At 39.1% G+C, this 13,525-nt stretch overlaps 1 protein-coding gene across 2 annotated transcripts in view; it reads right to left on the minus strand.

Annotated features, from left to right (window-relative positions):
- Positions 1 to 13,525, minus strand: part of ANK2 (ankyrin 2) — a 574,287-nt gene that overhangs the window by 270,137 nt on the left and 290,625 nt on the right. Inside the window, exon 1 of one of the 2 annotated variants that reach the window (XM_032631826.1) lies at positions 3,213 to 3,618. The exons of the other annotated variant lie outside the window; for it this stretch is intronic. Within the exon in view, the coding sequence (XP_032487717.1) occupies positions 3,213 to 3,341 (129 nt within the window). The 5' untranslated portion in view covers positions 3,342 to 3,618. Of the gene's footprint in view, positions 1 to 3,212; positions 3,619 to 13,525 lie in introns of those variants that run through there. 2 annotated transcript variants of the gene reach the window in all.

A 13,525-nucleotide genomic window follows, 5' to 3' on the forward strand; every position in this document is an offset into this window, starting at 1 on the left:
AATCATAAGTTTAAATGAGGAAGAGAATTTAAACACATGCTTTACATTCAAGAATGAAATTGTTTTATTTACTGATTCTCTGAAAATTATTTATTTTTCCAAATTAAAAAGAGTACAGTTGGGAAATAGTATATGATTGTAGAAAGAATATTATACTCAAAATCTCATTCTAGAACAAAGTCTTACAAGTCTGTGAGAAATCATTCCTTTTGGAATCCTTCTCAAGTCTAAAATTCTCAGCGTTTAGAATAGACACTAGACATCTGGACATACAAAGAAATGACTGAAGTTAATATAAGCTAATAATGAGCCCTATCTCTGTAAAAAGCTGGAATATCAATGTACTCTTTTGAACAAATAAATGGGAAATGAGTTTGCTTCAACTAATCTTAATCCATTAGCTTGAAGCTTAGTTTTATTCTAGGTCTACCACAGTATGACACATATACAATATGTGTTTGGTACATACTATATTTAAATATTAGCTCTCCAGACTGTAGCCCAAAGAAGCCTGAACATTTTATTCTAAGATAAATTCTGCTTGTGATGAGGTTGAAACTAGGTCCCTTAGTACACAAATCTGGCCATTTACAAAAACCATAGCACTGAGAAGTTGGTAGAGGGCTTACAGCCAAGCATGCAATGTGTTTTAACTTTACAAATAATTAAAATTTATTTCAAATGTTTTATGGAGTACAAAATAATAATGCAAAGATTCTTTTAATTAGCAGTGAGTTTACAAAAGAATATTAAAATGAAATCCAAATATAAGGCTGCTTAATTGATTTGTTTTAATACTCAATAATTTTACTTCAGTAAAAATCTTTTCAAAATCAGTTTATTTATTTTTTTCAAGCTCCATGGTTGGCTTTTATTGCCACTAGGGCAGGTCTCATCTGAATTTTCGAATAAACAGTTTCATCTGCAACGCATTTTACAAATGGACATGCAAACAATAAACTCAATCATCTCTACAACTGATGTATTCCCTTATGGTTATAAAATGGCATCAGCAAATAGTATAATGATTTTTAGATTACTTTCTGGAGATGGTGTTACAGAGTGCTACTAATAGGCAACCATCCTTTTTCCATTTCTTTATGAATTACCATTATATATACCTTAAGGAATAATTATGAGGTAAAGTTTTCTTCTTTTAAACCAAATTTTAGAACTGGCTCAATTGCTTATGTGTGCATGGGGCCAGGGGAGGGGGAGATATAAATGTATCTAGAAAACAAATCTGACACAGCTAAAAAACCCAGCCACTCTTTCAGCAAGCATTTGTTCTGCTATGTAAATACCTATGTAATGCCACATGCACCTGAAGTAGAAAAGGGAAGGGGACCAATAGATGTGTATATATATATATATATATATATATAAAAAAGAGGAACAAAAACAAATAGTAGCTATGCCATCATTCCCCCAATTTCTCTGGTTCTAGCTTAATGATATTATCTAAATACGAAGATCAGATGATCCTGTCATATGATCACAGTATCAACCAATGATCTCTCTCCTGCCGTGCTGGATTCAAGCTAAAGCAATGCAGCATCCAAGCAACTGAGATTCTCAACAACTATTGGCACTTTTCCATCTTAATGATGTGGTTTTTCAACTTTAATAAAGTATAGAAAAAGAAGAAGCTTGAACTAGATACAGAAACAAACCAGAGTGAGACCAAGAGATTTGCCAGGTGTGTACGCGCGGTACTCTAGGTGAGCAAAGTTACTAGGTCACACTGTGTACTGAACAAGCACTCCCCGGCAAAAAATAATAGACTGTGTTTTGGTGAACAAAAGATCAAAAAGATATAATCACAGGAAACTGCTTTATGCCGTAAAGTTCCATTTAGACGATTAGAAACAGAACTGCAGTAGCTGTCAAGAAGGGTGCCAACTCCCTCAAAAATGGCCAAAAATACTTTTGATATTATGAAAAAGAATTAATGCATCCTTGAAACAAGGCCTTTTAAAGGTCAGACAGGCAGCATTAAAGTTTTCCCCAGAAGGGAAATGATAATATACTGCAAATTTTATTTATTCGTGTTGCCCAATGACAGTCATTTGATCTAACTACTGATGAAATAAGTAGTAAAACTGAAATGTAAGGAATCCCTATGCAGTAAGATCTCAACTTAAGGTGGGTCCTCAAATGTCCTTCCAAAAGTAAGGCAAAGCTAATATCCCCCAAATGGAAAGGTAAACACGTCTATTACTGAAGAAAAAAAAGACATTGAACACATGGATTTCTAAGCCTATGGATCCCTAGTGCATGCCTAATCCCAGAGCTATGTTTAACAGCTTGTGTACAAACCACGATTTTTATGCTCTGCTAATGTAATATGCTATTTATCGTCTTCTGAAATTATTCAGTGACCTACTTTGTTAATTAAAGCATTTACAGAGATCTTCTTCCCTTAGAGAAACAGAGCACTAGCTAAATGAGTACAGCAGTTCCATCAAGTTGTAAGGTTGTTTCTATTTTAAAGAAAAACAATATTTTAAAAGACAACGATTCTACACTTTATCGTAAAGGGAATCAACATTTTGTCCCATTGGTTAACCTTGGTCTTTTCATTTAGTTGCTATAGTCAGAAAAGAAAATCATAAGATTAATAATGAAAACCAAAAAGTGAATGAATTAAAATCTTAAAAATCCTGATACACGGCTCACTGCACCAAGATTCTTAGCGCAGTTTTACATAGAACAGTGTCAACCTTCAGAAGGGGGAAAAAAAGAGTAAATAAAACCTGTGGTTTATTCTTAACCAGAGATCTACATCAAATACATGAAGTCAGTGAGAAGGCACAGGCTTAAAGATCTTGTAGTAGAGGTGAGGAACAAGAAGAAAATACTTTAACCCTCCAACCATAAATCAATCCCTTCCTTCTTCTAAGACAAGTGTTCAGAGTCACTTGGAGAAATAAAAACACCTGGCTTTGAGACTGAATAAAGATATTGAGAAAAGCAGAAAAATGAAGTGGAGACATTTTCTTGCTTTACTTGGTTAAAGCCAAGGAAATGTGCCCTGCTCAGGCATCTCCTCCCAATGCAGCAAATTTAGGCACGAGCTATAGGCTGCAAACTGAGCTTGGAAATGGTGCAGGGGAATGATGGAGGGAAAGGAGAAGGAAGTTGCTGGTTCTCAGGCTCATGGTTCTACACAGAACCACAGAGGCAAAGGGTTAAAGGGATGCTCCTCATACCTTTCTTTTCCGTTCCATACGTTCCCTGGGGATTTTCCGTTGTTTTTTTCTCTCTCTCTCAAGGTTTTTTTCCTTTTCATCCAGTTCAGCCTCTCGAACTTTTTTAACAGAAGCAGCAGCGTGAGCCATTTTTGCAGAGGGAAGCAGCAGAAGCAGTTGCCGCGGCTCAGTTTCCACTCCCCAGCAAACCAGGTGATTTTAGAGCTAGATGGGGATGTGATTTTCCCCGCTAGGGCAATGGCTGGCAGCCAGAACACTCACAAAATAATCCACTCCACCCCCGAGCTAGGTCGTAATCTTGCTCCAGCCTCTGCAGCACCATAATTCACCACAACGTACCGAGGTCCGAGGCCAAGCCCCCCAGGAGCACACACCTGCACACACGCGGGCATAGGTGTGCGCCCACACTCGGAAATGGTCCCACGGGAAGGCGGAGCACTAGACTTCGAGCTCTTCAGCCGTTGGGTAGCCGCAAGTGCAGACAAGCATCCTACTAGTTGAAAAAGCCTTCCTTAGGCACACATCACCAATAGGAACGGTCTTTGGGGACTCCTCCAGACAGTCTGTCTTCCGACTGAAGCCAGGAAGAGGCCACCTCCGTGGAACTGCTGGGGGGGTGGGTAGTTTATTGCCGCTTCCAACCACACCTCTATGCAGGGTGAGAAAAAAATGGTGCAGTCGCACTAAATGACTCGCTTCTGCTGCTGCCGCTGCTGCCGTTGCCACTGCTGCTCTGCTGTAGCACATGACACGAATCCCTGCTTTTAAATCTCTCAGCCCTTCCCTTCTCCAAGGTTCATTTAAGAAAGAAGAATCAACGCTGCCGTTTGGGGAGAAGACGAGCACAGTTGGAGTTACTTGCCACTGCCAGCGAAGCACTGGGGTGTGCACGTCTGAGAAGGGCTGGGAGAAGCCCAGTCTTCGGTGTGTCAATTACAGACCTACGTGAGGCTGCCTCAGGGAGCTGCATTAAGCAGGGAATCGAAAGGAGCTGTCAGTGAGCACGCAGCATAATCTGGGCTCAGCCAGGTTATCCTGGGAGAAAGAGGGCGCCCTCAAAAGAGGGAGAGGAGGACAGAGGCAGAGAAAGGGAGACAGGGAAGCAGGCAACACCTGAATCACTCTCCATCATTCTAAGAGGCACACAGGTGCTCATTATTCATTACCAAAAACTTTGGTTAAATACCAAATTAACATTAAATAACATGAGGAAGTAACACAGAATTAGTATTTCTGGATGTTCCTGTATGTATACCCAATAAAGAGACACAGTGAAAGAAGAGAAAGGATACAACCTGTTAATTCAAGAAGATGAAATTCTCTATAGTATTCCAATTGCATACACTACCAATTTTTCAGAATTTTACCACAATTTTATCAAGGGCCAATAGGATGTCACTCATTTCTTAATTATTCATCCCTAGACTCTGGAGACAGAGTCATAACACTGTGTTGTACACAGTGGATTACGGACATCACCACCCTTACATACAATCACACAGTTGTCTCATTTTAGAAGAAAAGTTTTGATAAGTACCTTAACTGTTGACACTTAAACAATATAATTCGATTCTATATATATCCTATTACAAAGAAAAAAAGTAAAATAATATTAAAAGTGTCCTTTTAGAAAATGACATATTTTTGTATCCTAACTCTATGACATATCTACCTAGATAAATGGAAAATGTAAAATTTCATTTCAGTACTATTTCTAGGAGGGAAAATACTAATTTTCTATACTGTGGGTGGTCACTACATGTTTTAGCCTATTACAACAAAATTTATAATTTTTCTTTTTTACCTAAATTAAGTTGAAAGCTGTAGGATTACTAAAATATCCCACAAGCAAGCAAAATGCACTCCATGGCATAGAGAACCCAGCACTTAATTGGATTCAAAAGTCAGTCGAAGGAGAGAATAATTGGCAGGGCATGAGCCAGCACTGTATTGGCGCCATGATGGTTCACGGGCCAGTTAACTTCCAGGCAGCATGACTAGTTTCTTATATATGGGGAGCATAATCTTCTCTGACTTGAGCAGCTGAGAATTCATCTTCTAAAAAAAAAAAAACAGCTTCGTATTAACTCCCTCCTCTGGAAAATATTTACAAAGAAACACACATAGACATTTAAGTTCCTTAACCAGGTGAGCCATCACCTGCCACTTTATATGATTCAAACATTTTCTCCTCTGAGGTACTTTGAAATAATTAGCTGTGATGGTGTCAAAGCAGCCATTAGGAGTGAAAGTGGTTCAGTGAAAGCATCAAGACTGGAGCACAGGGTGATCTTAGTGCCATCTGGCATTCCCTTTTCTTTTAAATATTTTTTTTAAATGTTTACAACCAACAAGTCTTACTTGATTTGTGACTATCCTTTTAACTTAATAACATGAGTCCCAACAAACTGTAGCGGAGACTCCTACAGTAGATTCCTTTTAGTGAGGTTGACTCTTCTGGGCTTCGTCTAGGATAATGTCCTTCCCACGGCTCCTTTAGAACCTGCTTATACTATATCACAATATTTTCTCCCCTCTATAGATTTCCCAAAAGGAAAGTGAAAAACTACAAGCAGTAGCTGAGAAGAAAGTGGGGAGTTCCTGTTGTCAAAAACATTAGTTTATTTCATTAGCCTTTAATGAACTCAGTAGACCTACTCGTAAAATTGGACAGCATCAATTCAATTATGTGATTTTCTAATGCAAGGAGAATTACACATTTTTAAAACTTCAATCTAATAACTTTAAAAAAAGAATTTAAGCATGGTTAACAAAGTCTTAGTCCCCTAGATTCCCTCCATTTTTCTACAAAAAGTATGTGAGCTCTGGGGCTTCCCTGGTGGTACAGTGGTTGAAAGTTCGCCTGCCGATTCAGGGGACACGGGTTCGTGCCCCAGTCCGGGAGGATCCCACATGCCACGGGGCGGCTGGGCCCGTGAGCCATGGCCGCTGAGCCTGCGCGTCCGGAGCCTGTGCTCCGCAACGGGAGAGGCCACAACAGTGAGAGGCCCGCGTACCACAAAAAAAAAAAAAAAAAAAAAAAAGTATGTGAGCTCTTTTCTTCACTTTGCCACATGAAGAAAAGGTAATGAGTCAGATGTTAGTTTGTTAGATGTTAGCTTGACATTAATATTTCACAAAGCACCATGACTGCCATATCTTTAGAAACAATGATTATACTACTTTGCTTACATTTTCTCATATCTTTGGATGCAACCCAGAGAAGCAAAGTCACCGTAATTTTACAGTGGAGGACCCTAGAAGGCAAATGACTTGTTCCAGATAGCCCTCCCCAGGAATGGCAAGAGGCCTGAGGTTCAGTGCTCTTAAATCAGCCCACCTCAAGAGAAGGAACCCACTCATAAAACCCTCCTGTGGGCTCCCCTACTGAAATCACAAAACAGAAAATCTCAGACTAGTATGAATACTTTTATATAAACTCAACTAATCACAAGTTCTTTTTTAGCATGTGATTTTTCATTTATCTTTTTCCCAATCACAGAAAATTTTGCTCCCACATGAGATGAACAAAGACCACATAATCCTTTTTGGAGCACCAGGCAGATTAGACATTCCTATGCAGTGATAATATTGCCTCTCTACAACTAACCTATTCAGTAGTAAACTGTTGAGAAAATAATTTTCTAAAATCATTCCTTCTTGTATATTTGTGTTGCTCAAACTTTCCTATAATTTCTATTTGAATGGAAAAAAAAATCAGTATCAGTTTTCTGGAGAAAGAGAGCGGCACACACTCACCAGCTGACCTGTGCAGAGACAGGGCACCAGGTTCCAGTCCCAGGAGCTCCCGGCCATTTAAATGATGCTTGTACCACATTAAAGGAGTCTTCCCATCAAGCCTCCAGCAGAGATATAATACTGGCTGAATTTTGAACTTGTAACAAAAGCTGTTTCCTTTCACAAAGCATCTTGGCCTTCAATGGGATAAGCTTGTGTCTGCCTTCAAAGTAAGGAATGCACTGTCTTTACATTTAAACTTGAGATCCAGTTTAGATAGATCACCCTTCAGAGAGGACATACTTCATTTTAAAGACAGGAGAGAAAATGGCCATTTGCTGTTCTCAGTGTCCAGCATTCCATCGATCAGAATCCAAAGAAAATCCTCTGCAGACGTCAGGCATCAGTCAGGATGTTGTTCAATAACAACTGAGCTAGCCATACGCCGTTTAATCCCCCTGCTCTCTCCCCAGCCTCACCCAGGAGAAGCAGCAATGCAATTAAATAGCATATATTGTCACTCTTCCACAAATGGAATGTGGGTGGTAAGTGGGAAAAGAAGCAGATACACTACAAAGACAGTTAAGACATCACCTAACCAGAATAAAAAAAGGCTCTGCTCACTTGAACTATGAACCAAGAGTTCATTCTACTCAAGTTCAAGGGTGTTTATCCATATTTAAAAATGTGTGCGTGTTCTGAGACTAATGAATGGTCAGGGTAAGGTAAAGCAAACCTAACGAGTGACTACATTGATATATCACCGCCCAATTTGTTTTACCTGAAGCCAAATCTAAAACTCAATCTGATAACAAGAATAAAGCAGAGCTTGCTAGTAATATAATAGATCCTACTTTCTGTTGATAACAGTTTCTGTAAGGAGATGACTTCATTAAAATTAGAATACCCAAAAGGTATCTTCCTTCTGCTTCTGCCTGAGGAATGGAAACAGAGGGTTTCCATAGCTCAGGATGGAGAAGCAAAGCAGTCTCAAGTTCCCCACCTTCCAGCCTCCGAAAGAAGCTCATAGCACTTCTGAGGTTTCCCAGAAACCTTCAGCTGGTAACAATGGTAAGCCGACAAGGAGTGAAAAGCTTCCCTCTGGAGATGCCTTTACACATAAAGAAGATCAAGCCACACAAACTGTAGGTCATAAATATAGATAGCATTTTGTGACCGCAGGCCTCAGCCCTATAAGGACGGTGAGGATGGTCGGGGGATTACTGGCAGCAGTTACATCTGCAACGGGCAGAGGTAAGAGAAAGGCATAGAGAAAAGAAAATTGAAAAAGCCCAGTTCAGAAGAAAAAGAGAGACACAGCCTATCTCTCCCTGCGTCCTCCCAACCCCCATCACCAATCATTCATTCCCAGAGTGCGAATTTAGATGGACAAAGATGCGGGTGCCTCAGCCTTGCTTGCCTAAACTGGAGTCTGTGGACATGGGTTGGATTTGCTCATTGTGAAAAACTCTTCTGACAGAAAATCCCTTCACTGAGGCTTCCAAATTTATTTTCTCTGTGCTCAGTTGGACAGGAAAAAAAGAAACAAGTTCATTCAGGAATCAGAAAAGCCCCACAATGCTAAAATCTTCCTTCCTTTTAATTTACTCAATGGTATCTTGGATTGAAAGCCTAGGAATTAATCTTAAAATGTGCTTTAAAATTTTTTTTTTTTTTTTTTTTTTTTTTTACAGTACTCGGGCCTCTCACTGCTGTGGCCTCTCCCGTTGCGGAGCACAGGCTCCGGACGTGCAGGCTCAGCGGCCATGGCTCACGGGCCCCGCCGCTCCGCGGCACGTGGTATTTTCCCGGACCGGGGCACAAACCCGCATCCCCTGCATCGGCAGGCGGACTCTCAACCACTGCGCCACCAGGGAAGCCCCTGAAATATTTTTAAAATAAAACCTTTCTCCCTGTCCTCATCTTGTTACTGCACAGCTTCTGTCTCTGGTGCCATCTTTTTATCGAATACAGTTACTGAAGGCCAGTCAAGGAGCACTACGGATCTAGTAGTAAAAATGACAAAGTCCCTTCCCTCGTGGAGTTGAAAATCCAGCGGTTATATATTTTCAGACTTCCGGCAACACCTCAGTCACTTCGTAAAATCTGCAGTGACTGGAACTATGAATATTAAGATCTTGAGTAGAAAGCTGCTTCACGGGCTTCCCTGGTGGCACAGTGGTTGAGAGTCTGCCTGCCGACGCAGGGGACACGGGTTCGTGCCCCGGTCCGGGAAGATCCCACATGCCGTGGAGTGGCTGGGCCCCTGAGCCATGGCCATTGAGCCTGCGCGTCCGGAGCCTGTGCTCCGCAACGGGAGAGGCCACAACAGTGAGAGGCCCGCGTACCGCAAAAAAAAAAAAAAAAAAAAAAAAAAAAAAAAAAAAAAAGAAAGCTGCTTCACAAGCTTCACGTGCCTGGTTTCAAGTTTCCAACTATTTCTAGATATCTTTAAATGTCTTCTCAAGGCCACTCTCGTCTCATAATTAAACTTTTATTCGGAAAAACATACTGATCCTGGACAAGAAAACCCCATAGTCTATTAGAGATTGAAATATTGGGGTTAAATTCTTAACTCCTACTGAAAATTTACTGTTGTGTTTTAAAAAACATAAAACTTCCCTTTGGGGTTCGTAACAGCTTTTTATAAAAGCTGTGAGTGTATTTTTTAGCCCTTTTATTTTGGTCAAATAAAGAGCACTGAATTGTGGTTAAAATGTAAAAATGCAATCTCAAGCCTGTTAGTCCTGAAGACCCCTGAAGATGTTCTGTGTGCCTATAATCCACGAAAAAATTTATATTTTTATTTTAGAATTTTTTTTTTTACTCAGGAATTATTATGTTAGTAGCTCTAGCATCGCAAATGAAACAACTTATTGGTAAGAGAGAGAGAAGTTTGATCAATACTTGAAGGTTTATATTCGCATAATGTCAATTATAGAAGTGTTATTGGGATAGTTTGATAGAACATGTTTTAGTTAGACACAAAAAAAGATTATTTTCTTGGTTGTGACAAAACTCTTTTTGTTATTCTTTATGTGACTCCAAATTTAAGCCATGGGTGTTTTAAATTTTCATGAAATAATTTATATTTGCATATAAATCAGTAAGGCTTAAAAGCCAGTAAATGTGGCTTTAAGTGACTGGGCTATTATTCTATACTTTTTATGGACCATGAATTATAGCCCTGTAACTCAGTATTCCCTGGCCAGTAAATTATTAGCAAAAAGATCTCATTGTTTTTCAAAATTAACTGTAGAAAGATGGCAAAATGTAATCTTAGAGTATAATCAAATTTGCTGAAGATCAAACATCAAATCAGTGATAGACCCTTCAGATCTCTGATTTTCCAACCCTATGCCCTTATCGTTAAACCACACACATAAACACTTTCAGCAATTTCAACAACCAACGCTATGCTCAGCAGAGTTTCTGTGTAGTAGATACTGCAATAAATATAAAAGACATAAAATATCTTGTTTCGATAACACAAACATTCAAAAAACAATCCCCTTAGGGCTGCATTGCTGGTACCAGAAAACTGAAGTGCTCTAAAGTGCTACTGATGTATCCATGGGTAGTTAGTAATTTTTATAAAGGTCTGGATTATTTCTGGACGCTACTACATGTATTTAACTGTCTCCTCCCTGCCCCACTGAGTGTCCCTGAACTGCTTCACGTAAGATATTCTTTTTATTGCAACCTTTGTTTAATTAACCTATAAATAAAATCTGTTGCTAGGCAGTCAGTGTTTCTTGCTTTAGGCATGGCCAGCACTTTTCATTTTATACTTTTACTCATGCAAAGTCATAGTCCACGAATACGGAAGCCAAAGTCTAAAATTAAATCAAACTTTCTTTGGAAACCACATTTTCAGAGGTAAGGCATAGTAACACCTTTTATGTGACATGGTGTTTGTATCACTTCTAAATCAAATCAATCATGGAAATACTAAGCGCTGTACAGTATGTGTTTCCAGCTAATAGGAGCCAGGTCATTCAGACCCACCCTCCCAATGAAACACACTAGGCATGCTGGATAAAATATAAATAACTTCCTGTTAAAAGCAACAAATAGCTGACATGATAATAAGGAATTCCTAGGCAAAACTGAAGGAAAATGGAACCACTGGGAGATAAACAAGCAGAGAAATTCCTTTTGTTTCTTGAGTGTATTTCCTAGAAAATTTGAATTTTCATTTTGAAAACTTCATGAGCAAGAGGGCAGAAGTCAAAGACCAATGTCTACACAAGGTGCAGAGTCTAACGGGGGGCTCCCCACAATTATCTGAGACCTCAAAAAGCTATACTCTTAAGCTAGGGGTAGAATAATAAATAACCTGCCCTCCAGCAGAGGTTTTATTGCCTGGAGTTTCAACAAAACTCAAGCCTTGAACTTGGTTTAGGGTGATTTCCAAAGCATTTGTGACCACAGACCCTGGCGGAAGTAAATATATATCTTCTCTGCAGAAGTTACCTTCATCCTTGACCTCAAATTATCTATATAAATAACTTTGCAAGAACAATGGCCAGCATGTAATCAAAGACAATCAAGCATACAGCAGAAGCCACAGAGCAGAGAAACAGACTTATAAAGACTTGAAGTGATGGAACTATGAACAAGGCCCTGACACAAAAGAGGTGAATTAAAAGAAAAAAAAAAAAATCAGTTCTGGTCCCCCAAAGTAAGATCACCTAGTTGGGAAGTTAAATAATCTGAACTCTTCAAACTAGTTTTATTTCATTTTTTTCTGTACCTTTCCACCAAACTATACTACTTGGCATAAGAACAAATAATAATAAATGTTATATAAATGGGCAATATAAGCAGCAAATGAATTGTAGAAACAATATGTACTCTAGGACTTTAGAACACTATACTTATTTCTTTTCTTTTTTTTTTTTTAAACATGGAGTAGAAGTTCTCTTAACAAACCTTTACTTAACAGAATGTCTCCATTCCCTCTGCATACTGACTGATGGCCACCGTATTAAAAGCTTGTAGCTTAATAGCTTTTCTTTACTATGTGTACATTCTTCTCCCACCACTAAAGTCGTATGCTTACCAAGAGCCAGGTATGTTTATTACTAACCTTTTTATCCCAGTTGTAACTGTTATTGCAATTATATGATTTAAATGAAACTTATGAAATATGGGTAAAAAAGAGTCGTGGGCTTTTTGAAAATTAATATAAATGCTTTGTAAGGACTTGATAAAGATGAATCCCTAACAAATATTGCTGTTGAATTATAGGTATGGCTGAAATAATTGTAAAAGATTGGGGAGGCGGCTTTGGAAACCTAGAAATTCTACAATCAGATGGTTTTGCAAGTGTCTTTAAGTTCTGACTCTAATTAAAAGATGCCAAACTGTAAAATATAGATGAGACAATACCTTTAAGTAGGTATTGTTTATTCAAAAAAGATAAGGTGAAGCCCCAAACAGTGGAAAATTCGTAAACAAAACATTCTTAAATGAAGGATTATGATCCTACATCAAACCATTGGTAAAAGAATTCCAATGTATACGTTTCAAATTTTAAAAAACCCAAAAAACGTTTAAAGTATGTATGTACCATTGTTTTTGGTTCTCCACTTTAACCACCTTTTTTTTTTTTTTTTTTTTTTTTTTTTATGCGTTACGCGGGCCTCTCACTGTTGTGGCCTCTCCCGTTGCGGAGGACAGGCTCCGGACGCGCAGGCTCAGCGGCCATGGCTCACGGGCCCAGCCGCTCCGCGGCATGTGGGATCCTCCCAGACCGGGGCACGAACCCGTGTCCCCTGCATCGGCAGGCGGACTCTCAACCACTGCGCCACCAGGGAAGCCCCCACCTTTTTTTTTTACTAAGGGATAAAAATAATAGCTTTGATAATGTTATAAAATAGAGCTTCTTCTGTGTGGTAAAGGGTCTTGAGTTTGGGTTTTGAATTCCAACTTGGGTTTTATAACTTTGGGTATATTATCTAGCCTACAAAGACTTCAATCTTCTTTTATATAAGTGGGGATAATGTCTATCAAATAGAACCAAGAGAACTCGCATATGTAAAACATCTAGTAGGTGCTCAATAAGTAGTAACTACTATGATTATTGTTTTGAGAAAAGAACCATGAATATAAAAGCATGAAAGGGAAGGAAAGTAGACTTGTAAAACAGAAAAACAGGGAATGAATAGGAAATGAGATAGGATCACCCCTCAAAATAGTGTGTGTAGAAAGACAATGCTGATCACTTTGGTTAATCAACACCAATAATATGTTCACACTTCTTAAGACTATATGGTAATAATGAAATCCAACATGAACCTTGTAACAGAATAAATCTTAAAGTCAATGAACATGTGCTATGGTCTGAATGTTTGTGACCCACCCCCAAAATTCACACCTTGAAATCCTAATGCCAAATGCAATGGTATTAGTAGGTGAGCCTTTGGGAGGTAATTAGGTCATGAATGAGATTAGTTCCCTTATAAAAGATACCCCAGAGAGCTCCATGCCTCCTTTCCACCAGGTGAGGATACAAGGAGAAGCCTGCACCTGGAAGAGGTCCCTCATCTCACCTGACCATGTTGGCACCT

The sequence above is a fragment of the Phocoena sinus genome, chromosome 5 (assembly GCF_008692025.1).
Source record: "Phocoena sinus isolate mPhoSin1 chromosome 5, mPhoSin1.pri, whole genome shotgun sequence".
NCBI lineage: Eukaryota > Metazoa > Chordata > Mammalia > Artiodactyla > Phocoenidae > Phocoena > Phocoena sinus.